At 42.9% G+C, this 19249-nt stretch overlaps 1 protein-coding gene across 3 annotated transcripts; it reads right to left on the bottom strand.

Annotated features, from left to right (window-relative positions):
- Nucleotides 1-1593: 1593 nt before the first annotated feature.
- LOC138796031 (cytochrome P450 2K4-like) lies at nucleotides 1594-18279 on the bottom strand. Of its 3 annotated transcripts, none has more exons than XM_069975908.1 (10): nucleotides 18223-18279; nucleotides 14077-14264; nucleotides 12624-12786; nucleotides 12121-12270; nucleotides 11324-11484; nucleotides 10589-10765; nucleotides 7435-7576; nucleotides 5174-5358; nucleotides 4673-4814; nucleotides 1594-1853 (listed from the first exon to the last, which is right to left on the bottom strand). In XM_069975908.1, exons 2-10 carry the CDS (start codon nucleotides 14248-14250, stop codon nucleotides 1675-1677), a joined length of 1473 nt encoding a protein of 490 aa, XP_069832009.1. In that variant the 5' UTR covers nucleotides 14251-14264; nucleotides 18223-18279; the 3' UTR covers nucleotides 1594-1674. The 3 variants fall into 3 exon arrangements, with proteins under 3 accessions (XP_069832009.1, XP_069832008.1, XP_069832010.1); XM_069975907.1 differs by lacking the exon at nucleotides 18223-18279 and adding an exon at nucleotides 17524-17606; XM_069975909.1 differs by lacking the exon at nucleotides 18223-18279 and adding an exon at nucleotides 17524-17606 and having other exon boundaries at nucleotides 7471-7576.
- Nucleotides 18280-19249: the final 970 nt, after the last annotated feature.

Genomic DNA, 19249 nt, shown 5'->3' with positions numbered 1-19249 from the left:
ATAGATCAGTTCTAGTCCCAGCTCACCCTGTCCTTTTCCTGTCATCCCCGTCCTGATTCCTTTTGCTTGACTACTCGTGTTTTGACCTTTGCCTGGACTTAGACTATTCCTTGTTTTCCTGATTCTGTACCTTGTTGCTAGTGTGGTTTGACCCGGATCGTTCATTACTCTCTATTGTGTTTTGTCTGTCTGTATTGTTCTGTGTGTTCACTTACGCAGCGTAGGGAACGTCTTCGTGGTTGTCCGCGACCGCCTAGGGTCGATTGAGGCAAGCAGGCAGGTGACAGTGGGTGGGTTCAGACCTAGGGCTCACTGTCTTGTCGTGTCTGTATCACCTGATTCCTGACAGGGAGCCAAAGATTGGCGAATCCGGGACCGACAGAAATACCCAAAGACGCCAACGAAGAGGAGGACGCGATCGGGATCAGGTGAGTTTGTGCCAATACCTGCTCTGAACACCTCAGCTACCTAGCTGAGGTGCCCAGAGCAGGTATTTAAAACTTTCTGGGGACTTATATCGCCGCGATCGGGACGTGGGACCGTGGCCACCATTACTTTCAACTGTAATGGCGGTCGGTTCCATCCTCGGACAGCACCGACCGCCATTGCTTTCCGGGTCACCGATGACCCGGAAAGCTGCAAATCGACGCTATTGGCTGATCTGAATTGATCAGCCAATAGTGGCGATCGTCAGCACGGGGGGTTAACCACCCCCTGTGCCGACAAGCTATGATTGCCTGCTTTACATTATAGCAGGCCATCCTCTTTCTGCGGGGAAACAGCGGGCGTAAATGTACGCCTGTTTGAGTTAAGTCACGGACTTCGGGGGCGTACATTTACGCCCACGGTCGTTAAGGGTTTAAACTACATCTTAGGGATAAACAAGAGGCATTGCGTTACCCTAGCTGGTGCACGGACGACAAGCAATAAGTAAACATACCCAAAGCAAGTTGGCGGGATAGAAAGCAATTGACACACAAAGAGATTGCATATATGCAAAGTGAAATTCTTTTTTTATTTTAAATGTTTTAGAATAAACAGCATTATCCACTATGTTGTCTCTTGCATTAAAAAAACATAATGAAACAAACACATATGTACACAATTTACCAATTATTCCAAATTACTAGCTAGGAAGAAAGGAATGGTGAAGGTACATGTCACAGAAAAATCCTGGTAGATTAGGAGGCTTCACCTAAGATACCTGCAGGGCCAGACTGGCCATCTTGCATTTCGGGCAATTGTCAGATGGGGCGGTACCCTCTGTGGGCCAGTCCCATCTTCCTTCTGGCCTGAAAAATTCCTCCCCATAGGGTAGGGGAAGGAGTTGCCGGGCCAAGAGGACGATGGGACTGGCCCTTGGAGGGCTAGTGTCGGACTGTGCAGCACTCCATGACTGTAGCGTAAGTGCAATAAGAAAATATGGCTACTCTGGCTGCTACCAACATTGTAGAGTAAAACATCGGAGCTTCTGTAAGTAACATGCATATAATTGCACCAGTTGCAATTACACCAAATTGCAACGTACCTGTCCCTGCTACCTTGGTAGATTACTGTACTCATTACCCCCAAAAAGTAGACCCCCCCCACCCCCACCCCCCCCCCCAAAAAAAAAAGTGTCTTCACTTCCTTAGAGGTATGATTTTTCTTTTTAGGAGTAGCATAAACAATAGTCTATGTGCGAGATATGGCACAGATTTCATAAGGCATAGGGGCATTTGTAGACCCCAGGGATGGAGTAAGGTCCAGTTTTGCCCCAGGTGGTGCTTTGAATGTGAAGTTTTGCAGCAGTGTTGTAAAGAACAAAAATAACTCCATTTTAGCCAAGGTCTCACCAGCACAGCTTCTTTTCCCTAGAAATGATACAAAAAATCCAAGAATAAATTCAGATATAACTCATTTACTTAAAGAGGTAGTGCAGCGCTAAGAAATTATTCACAGAATAACACACACATTACAAAGTTATACAACTTTGTAATGTATGTTATGTCTGTGAATTGCCCCCTTCCTGTGTCCCACCACCCCCGCACGTCTACCCTGAAGTGTGCTGCATTATACATTACCTGATCCGTGTCGCGCATGTCCGCCATCTTGTGCCAGGGCGTCATCTTCGACCGCTCCGACCATCCCTAGTGCCGGCCGCCTTCTGCAGCGTCATCAGATGCTCAGCCGCGATTGGCTGAGCATAACTGTGCTCAGCCAATCGTGGCTGAGCAGCTGATGACGCGGCGCCATAATCAGCTGCTCAGCTGCGATTGGCTGAGCATAACTATGCTCAGCCAATCGCGGCTGAGCACAGTTATGACGCAGCAGAGGGGGGCCGGCATCAGCGATTCGGCCGGCCTCCCGAAGATGCCGTCCTGGCACAAGATGGTGGACATGCGCGACAAGGATCAGGTAATGTATAATGCACCATACTTCCGGGTACACGTGCAGGGGTGGTGGGACACGGGAAGGGGGCGATTCACAGACATAACATACATTACAAATTTGTATAACTTTGTAATGTGTGTTATTCTGTGAATAATTGTTTACCGCCGCACTACCCCTTTAAGGGAGAAGTGTGGGCAAATCGATTTTTTTAACAACTGCTGAGGAGGGGGAGGATAAAAGAAATAAAGTGTTCTTACTTCACCTACTCCACGTACTGCCGCTCCATTCCCCAGCTGCTTCCTGGTCTGGAGTGGGGACCCGGGTCAAGATGTGTGGTCCGCTCAGCCATTCAGCAGCCATAGCGGGGTCCTGCCTTGTCTACAGACTGGCTGATCGGACTGCATACTGTATATCACAATTTGGGTCTTTGCTCAGACCAGGAAGCAGCCAGGGACCTGGGAACTAGAGTGGCAGAACGCGGCTACCAGTGCAGGAGTGAGGAAGGTAAGAGCACATTATCATCCTCATCTGAACTTGTTAAAAAATCTTTTTGCCCGGACTTCTCCTTTAACTTTTTAAATATGATGTCTGGGGAAATCCAGGATGTCTGTGGATTGGGATGATGCAAAAATAATAAACATACCAAAATCACCCCCTTTGATCCTCTGTAGCTGCCCTGTCAAGATTCCCGGTCACCCCCTATCACAACATCTTCCTTTGGATTTCTGGCCCACTCAACTAATCTGTGTTTGCAGCAATTACTGGTCCTTACTGGTTAAGTGGGATCAGATTGTCACAAAAATGCAGAGGACTGGGAGACGTGTATGTCAGCTGCAGGGGTATAGAGGAGGCGAGTATAGCTTCTTTATTACTTTGATACCATCTCTAGTAATGGAGAAAATCTTTATCTTCTCTAGACAACCTCTTTATATGGGCACTGTTGCTTTAATATCCTTCCCTCCATGTGATAGCCTTGTAATTCCTAAAATTTCTTTAAATTCCCTATTTTATCAAAATGACTCCTGACCCCCAGAAAAACTGCTCTAAAATCTTATGTCTCACTTAGGCAGTCTGCCTGCTAAAGATGATCCACACTGTTCCTTAAAGGGAATGTGGTATCAGAAAGTGACTTATTGTATAAATAATGTTATTATGTTAAACATATATTTTAAGATTTTTTTTCTGCCATTTTTTCTAATGTTCCATTTTTCTCTCCTAAACTATAAAATAATCCTAAAATCTTGTAGTTTTCATTCTCACCACTGGGGCTAAAGCTGAGAGTCACTGTTGTCTCTGTGGTGATAAGAGGAGACTGCTGTAAAGTAATCTGTACAGCATTACAGCAACATCTGACACCAGAAGATAGAGGAGACAATAGCAGTCCCCTGAGGATGTACTGTAGAATGACCTCTTCAAAAGGTCAAAGTGATGTCATACATTCATCTCAAGGGGACAGACTCTGTCTATTGTTTTCTATGTCCATGAGGCTTGCTGTAAAGCATGTCCCTAAATGCTGGGAAAAACAGCTCAGGCAAGACAGGTGTTCCAATAGCAATGTACAAATAGTGAAAAAAAATGACAGTCATAAAATAGAAACAGTTAAAAAAAAAAAAAAGAACATATTAGTCAAAGAAAATATAGGTGACACATTCCCTTTAAAGGTAGTTCAAGGCATCCTACTTATCTCTCACCACCTATAAAGCTCAGGAAAGCCGGCCCAGTGTATCTACTGCTGTATCAGAGCAGACAATATCTTCTTTGTCCCTCCCTTTAGCTTCTCAGCAACAACAGCATTGGCAGCAGTAGCAGCTCAGTGCTTAGTGTAACCCTTTTCTAGCTGGGATCCTGTGGTTATGTTCATTTTGCTCACATAATACTTTGCAAACTAAATGCATCAGTAACCGCTTCTCCGCTTAAACAAATGCTAAGGACCCAAAACACAATCTTAGGGCCCTACTGCACATTAACACCCTGTGTAAAATGGTTGACGGTCAACCGTTAGCCATATTACACAATCAGAGGGAGAAAGCGAGCGTCGATCTTTAGAACGTCCAGGGAGCCCATAAGAGATATGAGCGCTCTGCTGCCGCCACTCTTATTACACAACATGTTTAAAGACAACAATAGACAAGATCAAGTTGTCGGCTGAGCGTTGCCTTCTATTACACAAAGCGATTATCGGCCATAACGGCGATAATCGGCCAATAATACGATAATTGCTTCATATAATAGGGCCCTAAGAAAGGAGCTAGCACAAAGGGGAATGGGAAAGGCTTATACCCTTTATTATAACTGTTACCTAGAGAGAAGGGGATGAAGGCTTCATTCTTCTTGAAGTTTCCAGCAGAGTCGAGAAAATGTTCTGGATAAAAGTCATATGGTTTCTCAAAGTATTCTTTATCTCTGAGCGCCGAGTGCACCAATGTGATTATAGTTGCACCCTGAAAGAAAAGAACAGACTGTAAGTAAGATATGTCGGTTTCCCTATCATCACAGAGAGGGATTCTTTACTGTAAAAGCAGTGATACTATGCAAAGTTATGGTTACTAGATTTCTGGAGGTGGCAAATATATATATATATATATTTTTTTAATATATATTTATTGTCTTTTTACACTAAGAACTTTTTTTTACTTTTAAGAAATTTTCCATTTTATGATCCCATATAGATAAACAATCACTTAAAAATATAGATTGGAAAAAAATGAGTGGTATGAGAGTCCTACTGTGCTACAGAGAAAGTAAGCTAGTCTGGGTCTAATATTTTGGATTTTTTTTTTAACATAAAAAATAAAGCTACCTTGGGAATAAAATAGCCTCTAAAAGTGATATCTTGAGAAGTTGCGTGTGGAAGAGCAACCGGTGCGATATCCCCGAACCTCAGGATTTCATGAATAACAGCATCTGTATACGGCATTTGTTTCCTATGCTCCATTAGAGGTTGGGCCGATCCCATCACTTGTTCAATTTCACTTTGCACTTTTTCTGTGAGGACAGAGATACAGAGACACATTGACATTTTTTAAACACTGGAGTCTGCTATTATCCGCTTCGGTTCCTGGTCCCCAAATGCATCTAGGTCTGAGTGGGAACATGGAACATGACTCAGACCTGCTCAGCCAGTCAGCTGCCAAGGCTGGACCATGCTATGGCCGCTGACTAGCTGAGCGGGGCTTAGAGGTCCCAGGTCCATGCCCAGACTTCTCCTTTAAAGGGGTTATGCAGCATTAGAAAAACAAGTCCACTTTCTTCCAGAAACAACCCAACTCTTGTCTCTAGTCTGGAAGAAAGTGGCCATGTTTTTCTAACGCTCCCGCTGGTCAGCTGCAAGTACTGTACTTAGGGGAGGAAGCAGTCGGATCATACTTAGTCTAGAGACGATGATGGGTTACTGCAACCTGTTGCTCGGAATACAGAATTTGCATTAGGATAAGGGAATTTCTAGTTACATCTTGGCATCTTTTTTCCGGGCAAGTTGCCCATGAGTTAGATACCAATATGAGCACATTAGCATGATCTACTGTGATAAGCTCCTTCATCTTTAACTATAATCACCAATCCATCATTTGTTTGCAGTACTAACCAAAAGTCAGCTATATTTGATAGAGATACTAATTCTCCTTAAGGTGTACCTGTTGTTATAACTTTCAAATTCTAAACCAAAAGTAGATGTGATATAAAGCAAGTTTGCAATTTAAATTCATTATCTTTTTTAGTTATCATGGAGAACATGACACTTCCTGTTTTCGGATTATTTTTTTTTTCTCAAAGAGTCAGAAAACAGGAAGTCCAGTGTTTTCCAGGCCATCTGAGCGCTCACAGAGAGAAGGCAGTCATATTACTGATGGACAAATTGAGCCATGACTCTCTGTACTGGCAGGAATTCCGGTTTAGTCTTTTTTTTTTTCAACCAGTACAAGTTAGAAAATCTGCCTTAGGATATGTGCACACTGAGGAATTCAGACGGAACCTCCGTCACGTAATCAGTCCCTCACGTCCGCTCGCGGATAGCGGCGGGCGCGCGCGTCTCTGCCCGTGTCATAGACTTCATTCTATGCACGGGTGGATTCCGCCCTCTGTCCAAAGAATGATCAAGTTCATTCTTTGGACAGAGGAAGGAATCCGCCCGTGCACAGAATGCAGTCTATGTCAGTGGCGGAGATACGCGCGCCCACTGCAGTCAGTGAGCGGGCGCGAGCTGAGAATTCCGCAACGGAGGTTGCGTCTGAATTCCTCAGTGTGCACATACCAGAAATCCAGGTCCTGAAGGGTAAGTTCAGCTAAACTTTACAGCATGATAACGACAACAAAAATAATGAACATATATTGCAATCTTGCTTTACATCATATATGTTGTCGTTTTAGATTTTGAAGAGTTATAATGGCAGTAAATCTTTAAGGAGAGTCCAGCATAAAAAGGCGTGTAAACTTAAAGGCCATTCCTGCTAAACTGAGAATTCTAGGAAGAAAAGATATACAAAATAGCTCTGACACCTTTTAGGCAAAGATCTGTCCCTTCCAGAGATGAGCGAACCGGGTTCGGGTTCGAGTCGATCCGAACCCGAACGTTCAGCATTTGATTAGCTGGGGCTGCTGAACTTGGATAAAGCTCTAAGGTTGTCTGGAAAACATGGATACAGCCAAATGACTATATCCATGTTTTCCACATAGCCTTAGGGCTTTATCCAACTTCAGCAGCCACCGCTAATCAAATGCCGAAAGTTCGGGTTCGGATCGACTCGAGCATGCTCCAGGTTCGCTCATCTCTAGTCCCTTCAAGTCAGTATTTCACTCCATCTAGGATTCTTAGAACATTGACTGGGGATGTATGACACACCAAACAATTTCTCCAAAACAGTCAAAAATATTATAAGCTAAACATCTGTTTTAAGAATGGTTGGTTTGGTCGATAAATGTTATTTATCGAGAAATTTTTTGAGACAGGGTCATAGATACAGTAACTTCTTATTTTCTATATCTGTTAATGATGTCATAAGAAATATAGAATTGGAGAGATATATATTGTACAGCTGTAGACTTATTTTAAATCATATGTCTTACGCTGAATCTCTGGGTATTTCATCATGAGCAGTATACCCCATCGCAATGTGGTTGATGTGGTCTCCATTCCAGCCCCAAACAAATCTGCAACCAGACTCGCCAGATTATCATCGTGGAAATATTTAGTGGATTCTGGTTTTCCCTGGAAAATGAAGAGCAAATTTAAACATAATCTTCAACATATTCAAATTTAAATAATTATGTAACAATTATGTATAAAAAAACCCTTATGGAGACATTTACTAAAGAGTCAAATGTGTACAACTATTCTAATGGGGATTGGTGTATATTATGTTCCAATATCTTATTTATTAAAATGTAGCACGGCCATAGTGAATGTATCTTAGTAATAAGTCGCAAAAATGCAAAAATTGCACAAGCATATTCACCTGGTACTGACCAGACGTAAGCCTGTTTGTGCGCTTTTTTAAAAAGTTGCAAATGATAAATTTGGGAGCTAATCCCGGATTATGCAAACTCAAAACAGGCAGATTTAAAAAAAAAGTTGCATCTAAAATATAATCGCCTGTCGAATACCGGTTCATTAATAGAACTTAGACCCAAAATGGGTGAAAAATCCAATTATTCGCATAAGAATAGGCGCAATAAACCAATAACTTTTGTCTTTCATTTGACCCACAGTCATCTCTCCCATCCTCATCATACACATGACCTTTTGGCATGGCTTAACATTCTTGTTTTGTCTATGGGGAGGGGAAAACTGCACATAGACTGCTCTGGCAGGCTTAGGCTACGTTCACATCAGCGTTTGACCAACCGGCACCATTCCGTCTACCTTCTCCGTTTTGGAGTAAGCAAAATGGAAACTGTCGGATCCGTTAAAATCCCCATAGACTCCCATGATATATTAGTGTGCTCCGTTTGCCCTAATTGTGCTCCGTTTGCATGCAATCCGTTCAAGATCCGTTTTTTTGAACGGAAGAAAAAATAGTGTTTGCAGTATTTTTCTTTCCGCTTAAAAAAACAGATCATGAAGGGAAAGTGCACTTCCGTTTTTTTTTTACATTGTAGTCAATGAGGACGGATCTAAAACGGAAGGTATTTCCGTTCACATCCGTTTTTTTTCATCCGTTTTTGCACTGAGCATGCGCAGAAGCAGCAAGAAATCAAAGAAGAAAAATAAACGGATAGAAAAACGGATGCTGACTGTGCAAACGGATGCAAACTGATGTACAAAAGTCAGTTTTTTAAGCCAAAATACAAACGGACCATTAAAAAAAAGATGAACATTTTGCAATCCGTTTGCATCAGTCTCCTCATCAGTTTATGCTCATCCGTTTAATTAATATAGACGGATCCGTTAGAAACAAAGAAAAACGCTAGTGTGGCTAAGCCCTTATCTCTCCTTTTAGATTACAATTGACTTGTTCAGCAGCCAGAACCATTGCAATATGTCTGGTGCATTCTTAAAGGGAAAGTGTCATGAGAAAATGACCTATTTTTTAAATTAAATTTTATGATTAATGAGTAGAGATGAGTGAACCTTGAGCATGCTCGAGTTGATCCGAACCCGAACTTTCGGCATTTGATTAGCGGTGGCTGCTGAAGTTGGATAAAGCCCTAAGGCTATCTGGAAAACATGGATATAGTCATTGGCTGTATCCATGTTTTCCAGACACCCTTAGAGCTTTATCAAAGTTCAGCAGCCCCAGCTAATCAAATATCGAACTTTCGGGTTCGGATCGACTTCAACCCGAACTTGGTTCGCTTATCTCTAGAAGGGACACATCTTTGCCAAAGAGGTGTCAGAGCTATTTTGTATATCTTTTCTTCCTAGAATTCTCAGTTTAGCAGGAATGGCCTTTAAGTCTACACGCCTTTTTATGCTGGACTCTCCTTAAAGTGTTCCTGCCATTTTAAAGAATGTTTGGTGATGTTTTTTTCTATTATTTCAGTTTATTTTCCATATAATAAAATAATTCTGCAATCTCGCAGTTTCCGTTTGGACCAGTAGCCCTAAAACTAAGCTATAACGTCCTGCTCTGTCTGCAATGATGAGGAGGCTGCTGTAAAATGATCTGCACAGCAGTAGAGTGGGAGGTGATGACAGTAGGTTGAAGTACAAAGGATAATATTCACAGCTCAGCTCTCTGTCTTCACAGATCACAAAGCATGCCCAGACATTTTTCCTATTCATGTCAATGGAAAAGCTCCAGTCTATTGTCGCCTTGTGTCCATGGGGCTTGCTGTAAAGCATGTCTCTAAATGCTGTTAAAAAAAGCTCGGGCAAGATTGCTGCCCGGTAATTATGTACAAAATTACATTTAAAAAATTTAATCAGAAAATAGTTTCAGTATCTTACTCTAATCATTACAATACAATTTAGGTGATAAGTTCTCTTTAAAGTGGCTAATCTAAGTTTTCACTGTCTAAGAATTAAGATTTTTTTTTTTTATTCCACTAAAATTAATCTGTCAGCTGCAATTCTCATTCCAAACTACTGACACTGTTAGCTGTTAGGTCAAGGAGACACATGGTACCCTTTATATAACCAGCTGTGCTTCCAAGATGTAGAAAAATGTGTTTATTCTCTGGTGCAAAGTGTCAAAGAGGCGGTACAAAGCCTCTTCACTTGCTGAGGGCTGTAGCACCTCCTTGCTCCCCCTCCTATCCCTATCCTTACTGAAACTGCACACCAAGTCCTGTTTTCAAATTGCATTCTTGCACTGTGTATGGAAACTGTGCAGAGGTGTGAGATTTTGAAACGGGGCTCAGCTTCCATGTGACTGGACAGAAAGGTGCACATCAGGGGCTTAGGACCGCCCATTTGAGACATTGAACTGAACAATTAAAAGCCTTTTTCTATGTTATGGTATGAAAGCACCATGAGGGAGATTTATCAAACTGGTGTAAAGTAGAATTGTCTTAGTTGCCCCTAGCAACCAATCAGATTCCACCTTTCATTTGTCAAAGAATCTGTGAGGAATAAAACGTGGAATCTGATTGGTTGCCAGGGGCAACTAGGACAATTCTACTTTACACCAGTTTGATCAATCTCTCCCCTCTGTGTCTCCTTGCCCTGACAGCTAACTTCAGAGGAAAAGTTTTTTTTTTTTTTTTATAAAGCATTCTTTTATGTATAATTATTTTCCTTAAACATTTATTAAAAGGTTAATTAAAATGTTCATCCTACCTCCTGTTGTTTGGCTAAGAAGGCGTCAATGAGGTTCCTCTGGTCATTTACATCCAGTTCTTTCTTCTGTTTTGTAAAGGTTTTTCTTATAAAGTCCATAAACTCTTTAACATTCTCAAAAATCGTTTTGTGAGCGCCGGGCAGCCATTTTGCAAGAAATGGATAACAATTATACAGCTACGGCATGAAATGAGAGGAAATAAGTAATACACACTGAATGAAAGAACCAGAGCATGTGTTATGCTGGATATAGTGTTATACATTCTATTTTTTTTCTATAAAATTATTAGATAGATAGATACAGTAGATAGATAGATATCCAAACAAATTCCAACGGCACTCCGAAAAATCCAAGTCAAACGTGCAATTTATTCATGTAGTGCAGCACAGCAAGGTAAAGCGACGTTTCAACTGTCTCACATGGTCTTTCTCGAGCTTGAGAAAGACTGTGTGAGATGGTTGAAACAACGCTTTACTTTGCTGTGCTGCACTACATGAATAAATTGCAAGTTTGACTTGGATTTTTCGGAGTGCCAGTGGAATTTGTTTTTATAACTACATTGACCCGTGGTCAAGGTCCTCTGGCTGGCACCCATCTCTACTTTCAGTTTCGAGCTGTGATGCCTACTATCCTTGTTGATAGATAGATAGATAGATAGATAGATAGATAGATAGATAGATAGATAGATAGATATGGGATGGTTAGGTAGAGACACAGGGATAATTGTCACTTACAAACACCCAGGGGCTGCTTAGAAGTCGTATATTTTCATTGGTTAAGCCCATAAGCCTCTGTATGGTCGGATCCTCATAGTCAAATCTTTTATTCAGCAGTATGGCCACTATGATGTTGGTTACGGCAGCATAAATACTTGTCACATTATCAAAGGGCTTTCCTGAATAGAAGGGGAAAAAAAAATAAACTAAAGGAAAATAAAAGCATGTTTTTAAGGTGTTATTGGTGTATGCTCAGTATCTTGCCTATACAGGAATCTCCCTCCAGTAGGTGGCGATGTAGGACAAGTCACTATCACCATCTCCTCCGTGAGACGCACTACTTCCCTAGTCTTACATTGCAAATAGAAAAGCTAAAGAAAGGTGGTGATATCATAACTCTCGTAGACTTCAAGGAAGCAAATCATGTTTATTTGTCACCAGATCTCCACAAAAGAGGGACTTCTGTTCTTAGGGTCAGTTCACACTGAGGAATTTGTGCCGAAATTCTGAGCGGAATCCCCGTTGCGCACATTGCTCGGAATTCCACCTGCCTAAGTTCCTCAATGTAAGGTATAGGGCTTTGCGGCAAAGAATTGACATGTCATTTCTTTGAGCGCAGAGCCGCACAGAGTGGAGGCGCCCTATACCTTACACTGAGGCACTGAGGCAGGCGGAATTCAACGGGGATTCCGCTTGGAATTTTGCACTGATTCCTCATTGTGAACTGACCCTTACAATAAAAGTGTAAACCAATAGATACAGTATTTTATAAGGTGCTACCTTCCCTTCTGTGGAAGTAATGAATTGCATCTCACCTTCATAGGTCTTTAGCTTCTGTACTAAGCACTGAGACTCCTCGATAATCTTTTCTTCTATGGTTCTTTTCCCCATTCCATAGTCCCGTAGTGTGGAGAGTGCAAATCTTCTCATGACTTTCCAGTTCTCTCCAGTAGAAAGGACGAGACCTGAATGGAATAAATATGCAAGGAATTAATTTAGTCACCGAGGATGGAAATAAGATTAAAACTACCCTGCGTTACTTACAGTTGTATGGCAGTACGTTTTGGAAATTGAATTGCAGAAATTTTTGTTGACTACTGTATATGGCAGAGCCAGCCCTCTAATGTACTGTAGTATTATTAATGAGAAGCTTAACTACTATTTGGATGCACAAAGGGGCCTAACTACTATGTGGGGGCACAGATCTTATACTTATATGGGGGCTGAATGGGACTTAACTGCTATATGGGGATTTTCTATCGAACTGTTTCGCTGGGAGTGCTGATCTGAACTTTTCCCAGTCAGTATAAAGACTTACCGTGGCCTTTTGATGTTTCTGCAAACAATGGTGTATGCGGTCTATCTGCAAATATGTCGGCATAGTTGACTAGAGCATCTTTAAGGGTGTCGTAACCGCACAGGATGATGGATTTAGACATTCCTATCTGGACACTGAAAACCGTGCCATACTTTTTAGACAACTGTGAAGACGAGAAAAGTCAATGAAAAGTTGGAACTTTTTTTTAGGAAGAGGAAATATTCAGTTCCTACCAGACGATTGGTTGTGTTGATTCCATTAATCATTTCTATCAGTGATGAAATAATAGGGGAGTCTTTGGCTATCTTTGCTTTTACCACCATTGGGAGTGTGTGAAATATTAATTCCACAATGATTGGGTAATCAAATGCGCCAATTATTCCCCATAGGAATAGTACTGTCCAGAATTTTCACATATAAATATAAGGTTGGAAGTATCAGAATGATGTAACTTTACCCAATAGTACTTAACTCCATCAGTATTTTCGATTATTTTTTTTAGAGATGAGTTGAGTTTATAGTTATGGATGGGATAACTGGGTGGGCTGAGCCATATGGTTGGTCAGTTAATTTGATATAAAGATTTGATTCTCATTTAGATCTGATGTAAAGTCAATAGGGTTTTGAATAGAGTTTTGAAGGAGAGCTTAGGGAATCTCCCATTGCTATATTATTGTTAAAGGAGAAATCCCAGAAACTATGAAATCTGTGGCAGACGAGGCTGGGTGTGAAAATAAAAAGCAAGTAAACTCACCTGTCCCCTTTGCTGCCGCTGGGTCCTAATTACCGCAGCTGGGTCGGTCCTGCAGCGTATTTTGGCTGCAATGTCATGACCCCGGAGTGATTGCCTGCTCAGCCAATCAGTGACTGGGGTGGGACTCCGCCCCAGTCAATGACTGGCTGAGCGGGCAATGGCTTGGCCGTGCTGTGACATTGCTGTTGCATGAGTCGGGTACATGACATACTCAGTTTCCTGCAGAAGATGATGTCTGGCGGCGGAGAACGAGATCCCGGTGCTACAAGGCACGGGGGATGGGTGAGTTAACACCCAGCCTCGCCTGCCTGCAGATTTTAAAGTTCTCATTTAAAGGCCAATGATTGGCTCTAACCTCACATCTCTGAGGCAAGCAGAAGAGAGCACACCATTTAAGACTACTGTATGTTCCCATGTGTTGCAGCTTTTATTCAAGATGGAAACCTCAATGTTTGCCCAGATCCATTACACATCAGACATCACCAGTATACATCAGAAACGACTGATGTATAATGGAATCTGTCAAGTAGCTGTGTCAATTCTGAGTACAGCCTCATATGACAATGTCAACCACATTAAACTATGCACATGGGAAGACTGAATACCTGGAAAAATTTGTTTTCTTTGGCATCTGTGATTTACCGATTCCCCCATTTTACTCTTACACAATACCCTAAAAATGTGGTCAATCAGTATTACCTGCATAAATGTTTTATGTGGTTTTCTTATGTCCATTATGTGGATGTTTCCAATTATCGGTAAAGGTCTTGGTCCGGGTGGGAAATTTTTGTAATCCCCTTGTTTTTGGTTCTTGAAAACGCTGACCAAAAATAGGATGACAAGAATGGAGAGGAGGACGGTGACCAGATCCATGGTTATGTTGAGTTCTATAAAGTATAGAGACAACAGGCAGGATAATAAATAATGAAGCAAAAAGAACACTAAGTGACTAAAAACCCTTATATATGCTGTTTTTTTTTCACACTAAAAAACAAACAAACAAACAAAAAATAATACACTTAAAAGGACTTTGTCAACACCTGGACTGGACCCGAGGTGCTGACAGTGAAGTGAGCATGGTACCTGTAATAATTACGTCTGTGCAGTAGATTCTATACAATCTTGAGTCTCCCATTGTAATCAAGAGTATGCACCGCTGATCTCCCATTTGCTTCAGACCCTCAGCACGCATGCACCGCTCCTCCCGTCTACCGTACATGTGCAATCAGGGAGGGCGCAACCCAAGAGATTAGCAGTGCACGCACCATGATGATGACAGCATGGAGCAGGAGGCCAGCCAGCAGTTAATATGCATCAAAAAGAGGAAGTAGTGGTGAGGTGTGTTTAAGTGCAGCACAAACACCAAGCCACTGCTCCTCTTTGACTCATTATTTTAGTAGGAGACCCAAGCTTTTACTGAATCTACTGCACTGACGCATTTACTACAGGTATTATGCTCACAAGGGGCCAGTCACCAACACTACTCTGTCAGCCGCTCGGGTCCGGTCTGAGAGCTGACAGATTTCCCTTAAGTTTGCAATAAGACTTTGCCCAAAAATGGCGCTAAACCCCTATGCACTGCTTTTAAATCACTATTAATGTACCAAAACAGAGTAACAAGGAAACTTAACAGTAAAACAGATTGTAAACTAACAGAAAAGATGCAGAATATTCTCTGCAGTGCTGCTTTTAAGGGTTATCCAATAGTGATAAGCAACTCAAGCATGTTTAGGTCCTTCCAAACCTGAGAATGCAGCAGTATTGGTGGCTGAAGTTGGATGCAGCCCTAATACTGCCTGTAAAACATGAATACAGCCATATGCTATGTTCACACTACGTATGTTCCGTGTGAATTCACTTCTGCCTTCTAAGTATACACTCCGGCCGGGATCCCTAGCGGCGCCGTAGAAAACTGACATGTCTGTTTTCTGCGTCCCCTATTCAGTGACTGGCGGACACAGAAAACTGTCAGTTCCCACAATTGAGCGAGCGGCTCCGGCCGCTCTCTCCATTGTGTGCAGTGGGGAGTTCGGATGTGGGCATACACTGATGCGCCCACATCAGAACACTGCGGCACTAAAGATCTTTACTGAGACCGGCCGTTCCGTGACCCGGTCGCAAAAGCTTCTTCTCTAGGTTAAGTGGTAATGAAGGTATTTTCTAGTTTCACCACAAGATGTCAGTGTTTTATATACAGAAGAAGAGTTAATCCCGGCACACATCAGGTAGAATTATGCTTACTTTATTGGCATAACAAGTGCAGTATGTACAGGAGGACGCGTTTCGGCAATGTTGCCTTCATCAGCTCCGAAACGCGTCCTCCTGTACATACTGCACTTGTTATGCCAATAAAGTAAGCAGAATTCTACCTGATGTGTGCCGGGATTAACTCTTCTACTTATCTTGGGATAACTCCTACAACGCGCACCATCGCCGTTACAGAGTGCCGTCTTCTACCAACAAACCAGTGTTTTATATACAGGCTCTTATGGATTGCACAGCTGTAGCTAACAAAGGGTTACTGTTTCTTATGTACTATGCACTTTTGGAGATGCTCTTTCTTTCTGACCTATCTTATGATATATCTTCTTAATTTTCTTTGAACACATTCCTTTCTACCACTCACAGGTTTTCTTACATATCACTGTAGGAAGTTCCTTTGTAGGAGGAAGTGTAGCTTCAGTCTTACTCAGATTCTCGTAGAAGGAGGACACACAGAGCAGCCAAGCCAGGGCCTGGTTCTGCCAGGACCCTTGTCCGGGACAAGTCTAGTCTAGACAGTGTGTTAGTGAGGTGGTGAGACACACATGTATGCAGCAACCAGAGACACTCAGTTCTTTTAGTCTGTCTCTTATATCTACTATGCAGTGCTAGGCACTACAAGAGGGAGAAAGCAAGGGATAAACCAAGCCTACGCCGAGAACCACTCTACAAAGTTCAGGGCAGTATCCTGATACACAGAGGTTCGGACAAAGCTACCAGAATGTCTACGTATCCTATCTCACTAACCCTGGAAAGTCTCGGACACTTAGCTTCACCCAGGTAACCACGACTGGAGCTTGTATCACCCTAGTAGGATGAGTACCTTAACACTGTAGGGCAGGAGGTGGTCAGACATTACTCTAAACACGGCTACAAGTATCTTTCACTCACAAGTATCTCTACAAAGTTCCAGCAGTGCACAAGTACTACATTGGGTTGGGACTCCCTTGACAAACTCCTCTTCTCTACACTGATCCACTCTACTTTCAACTCTACAAGCACCGCTACAAAAATCTCTACTATATTCTACTCTTCCAAGTATCTCCGCAGCACAAACCAAGTTGAGCACTAAAGTCTGTACAAATATTATCTATTTGCTGTCACAGTGTTCTATACTATTCAGAAACTGTAAAGCTGTTCTAATTTTATCACCGGGACTCACCACACACCTTGGGTGATTATTCCCCTTTCTGTGGGTGGCGGTACCGATAGTCCGGTTGGGTCTTTTGCCACTCAGGACTACTGTGACCAGGGACCCATCACAACCAGGCAGGTCACCAACCATTTTGGGAACAGTACAGACCAGCCACACTAAAAGCAGGTATCACACCTGTGTGCTGGACTAGAACTGGTGTCACGACAATACCATCACTGGCCGAGTACTACCAACCACCACATCTTCTATTTCTAAAGTTGCAGAAGTTTAGGTATATGCATGGGCTTTTATATTACCCTAATACTGACTCCTGATTGGCTGAAGAACTGAATGCAAGGCATTTACCCCACGTTCATTTGGTTCTTTCACTTAGCAGGCTCAACTGAAATGAACTGCCTGGGATTTGGCTCAAACTTTGAGCAAAGTATGGAATAAATCCAGTTTCCACAGACTTGATTTTTTCATCTTTATGACCATAGCTTTTGTAAATTAAACTTGTAGAAATTCTGCAGCAAATGGCTAAATGAAGAGCAGGCATTCACACAACATTGCATAGCATTACTGTTCTTGACAATAGGCATGGTTCAGAAGTTAGCCCTTCCCCCCTTAAGAAATCATGAAAGAAGTCCCATATACACTGTAAGGATTTCATTGTGTTTAATAGAATATACAAGGAAATAAATCTAGGTACAGTAAGTGTAAGAAAGAGCAAGGAGGTGTTTTCTTACTTGTAGTCCTGCAGTACGGACTGTATCAGGGACACAACACGCTAATCTGTCTTCTCTGTTCTCTCTTCTGCATCTGGAGGACTTTACACCAATGTTCTGTATTATAGCACCAGTAGCTCCTCCCTATTAACCCCTAGTGAGCAGCCAGTGCATGTGTCATCAGTAGTGATAGAGTAATGTTTCATATGCAATGTAATATCCTGCATATATCGAGCCCATCCAAACCCGAACGTTCGGCATTTGATTAGCGGTGGCTGCTGGATAAAGCTCTAAGGTTGTCTGGAAAACATGGACACAGCCAATGACTATATCCATGTTTTCCACATAGCCTTAGGGCTTTTCCCAACTTCAGTAGCCACCACTAATCAAATGCCGAAAGTTCGGGTTTGGATGGACTCGAGCATGCTCGAGGTTCGATCATCTCTAATAAACAATGTGTCAGGAGTCACTGTGTTACGCAGGGCCGATTCTGGGGTCTCTGCCGCCTGAGGCAAACCTCAGGCGGCCGCCCCCTCACTAGCAACCCCCCCCCCCGCCGTAACCGAATCACCCGCGCCTGCACAACCCCCCCCCCCCCCACCTGTCCTGCAGCAGCCGCCGGTCTCGCCGCCAACGCTCACCGCTGTCCCGCGCTGTAAGTCAGCAGCTGTCATCGCCGCCAACGCTCACCGCTGTCTTCCCGGCCCTGCAGCCGCTCACCTGTCCTGCCGCAGCTGTTCCATCCCGCTGCCAACGCTCACTGCTGTTCCCTTCCATGCTCCCACGCTGTCAGCCAGCAATGTAATACAATAAAAGAGTCTACAAATGAAGGAATATAACCAGCTCTTCCTTGTTTACAGGTGCTCAGTACTCATCTCACCTTTCTTCATATGTGATGTAGCAGAGCTGACTGTGTTGTATAGGTGTTTAGTTAGTAAATTGTGATAACTACTTAAGTGATGCACTAAACGTCGAATAGTTCTATGTATTATAACAATGCATAATATGAGACCTCCTCCTCCCTTATGGCCCTATTACATAAAACACGCTATTACATGCTCTGTGTAGTAAAGACAACGATCAGCTTATGACGATGATCGGCTGATCATGTCTTTTTGTTGTGACCTAAAGTCATCGGTCTATGAATCGCATTGCTACGTGTAATAGTAATGCATGGTTGGCAGCTGATGAATCTGTAAAGAAAGTAATAGTATATGCACACCTGTGCACACTCTCCGTTTTTTCTGCTTGCTCCCCAGTTTCTTTCTGGCTGTAACCCGCCACCCGTAACCGCCTGCGGACCTTTAGAGCCGGTCTCTGAAGTGACAGGCCACTCAGCCAATCACTGGCCATGACATGACAGTGCTTTGGCCAGTGATTGGCTGAGTGGCCTGTCACTTCAGATACCGATCTGCAGTTCTCCCAGCGGCTATAGGCAAAAGCCAGAAAGACACCTGGGAGTATGGAGAGGTGTGGTGATCCCTGGTGTGGAAGTACGGATGTCACTTGCCAGATGGTTAAGCGGGATGCCAGTCCTGTGGTGGTTGGCCGAGATATAGCCTTGCCCAGTGGTAGGTTGTTGTGACACCAGTGCCGGTTGGGCACACAAGTATGATGGCATACCTGTTTTTATTTTAATGGGCCGGCTATACCTTGTTCCCCTGTGGTCAGTGACCTGCCAGGCTATTACGGTGCCTTGGGTACTTATCACGGTGGTCCAGAGTGGAGTCGCGACCCACCCGGACTA

This window comes from Dendropsophus ebraccatus, chromosome 6 (genome assembly GCF_027789765.1).
Source record: "Dendropsophus ebraccatus isolate aDenEbr1 chromosome 6, aDenEbr1.pat, whole genome shotgun sequence".
Lineage (NCBI taxonomy): Eukaryota > Metazoa > Chordata > Amphibia > Anura > Hylidae > Dendropsophus > Dendropsophus ebraccatus.
This window is presented reverse-complemented; position numbering and strand designations above follow the sequence as displayed.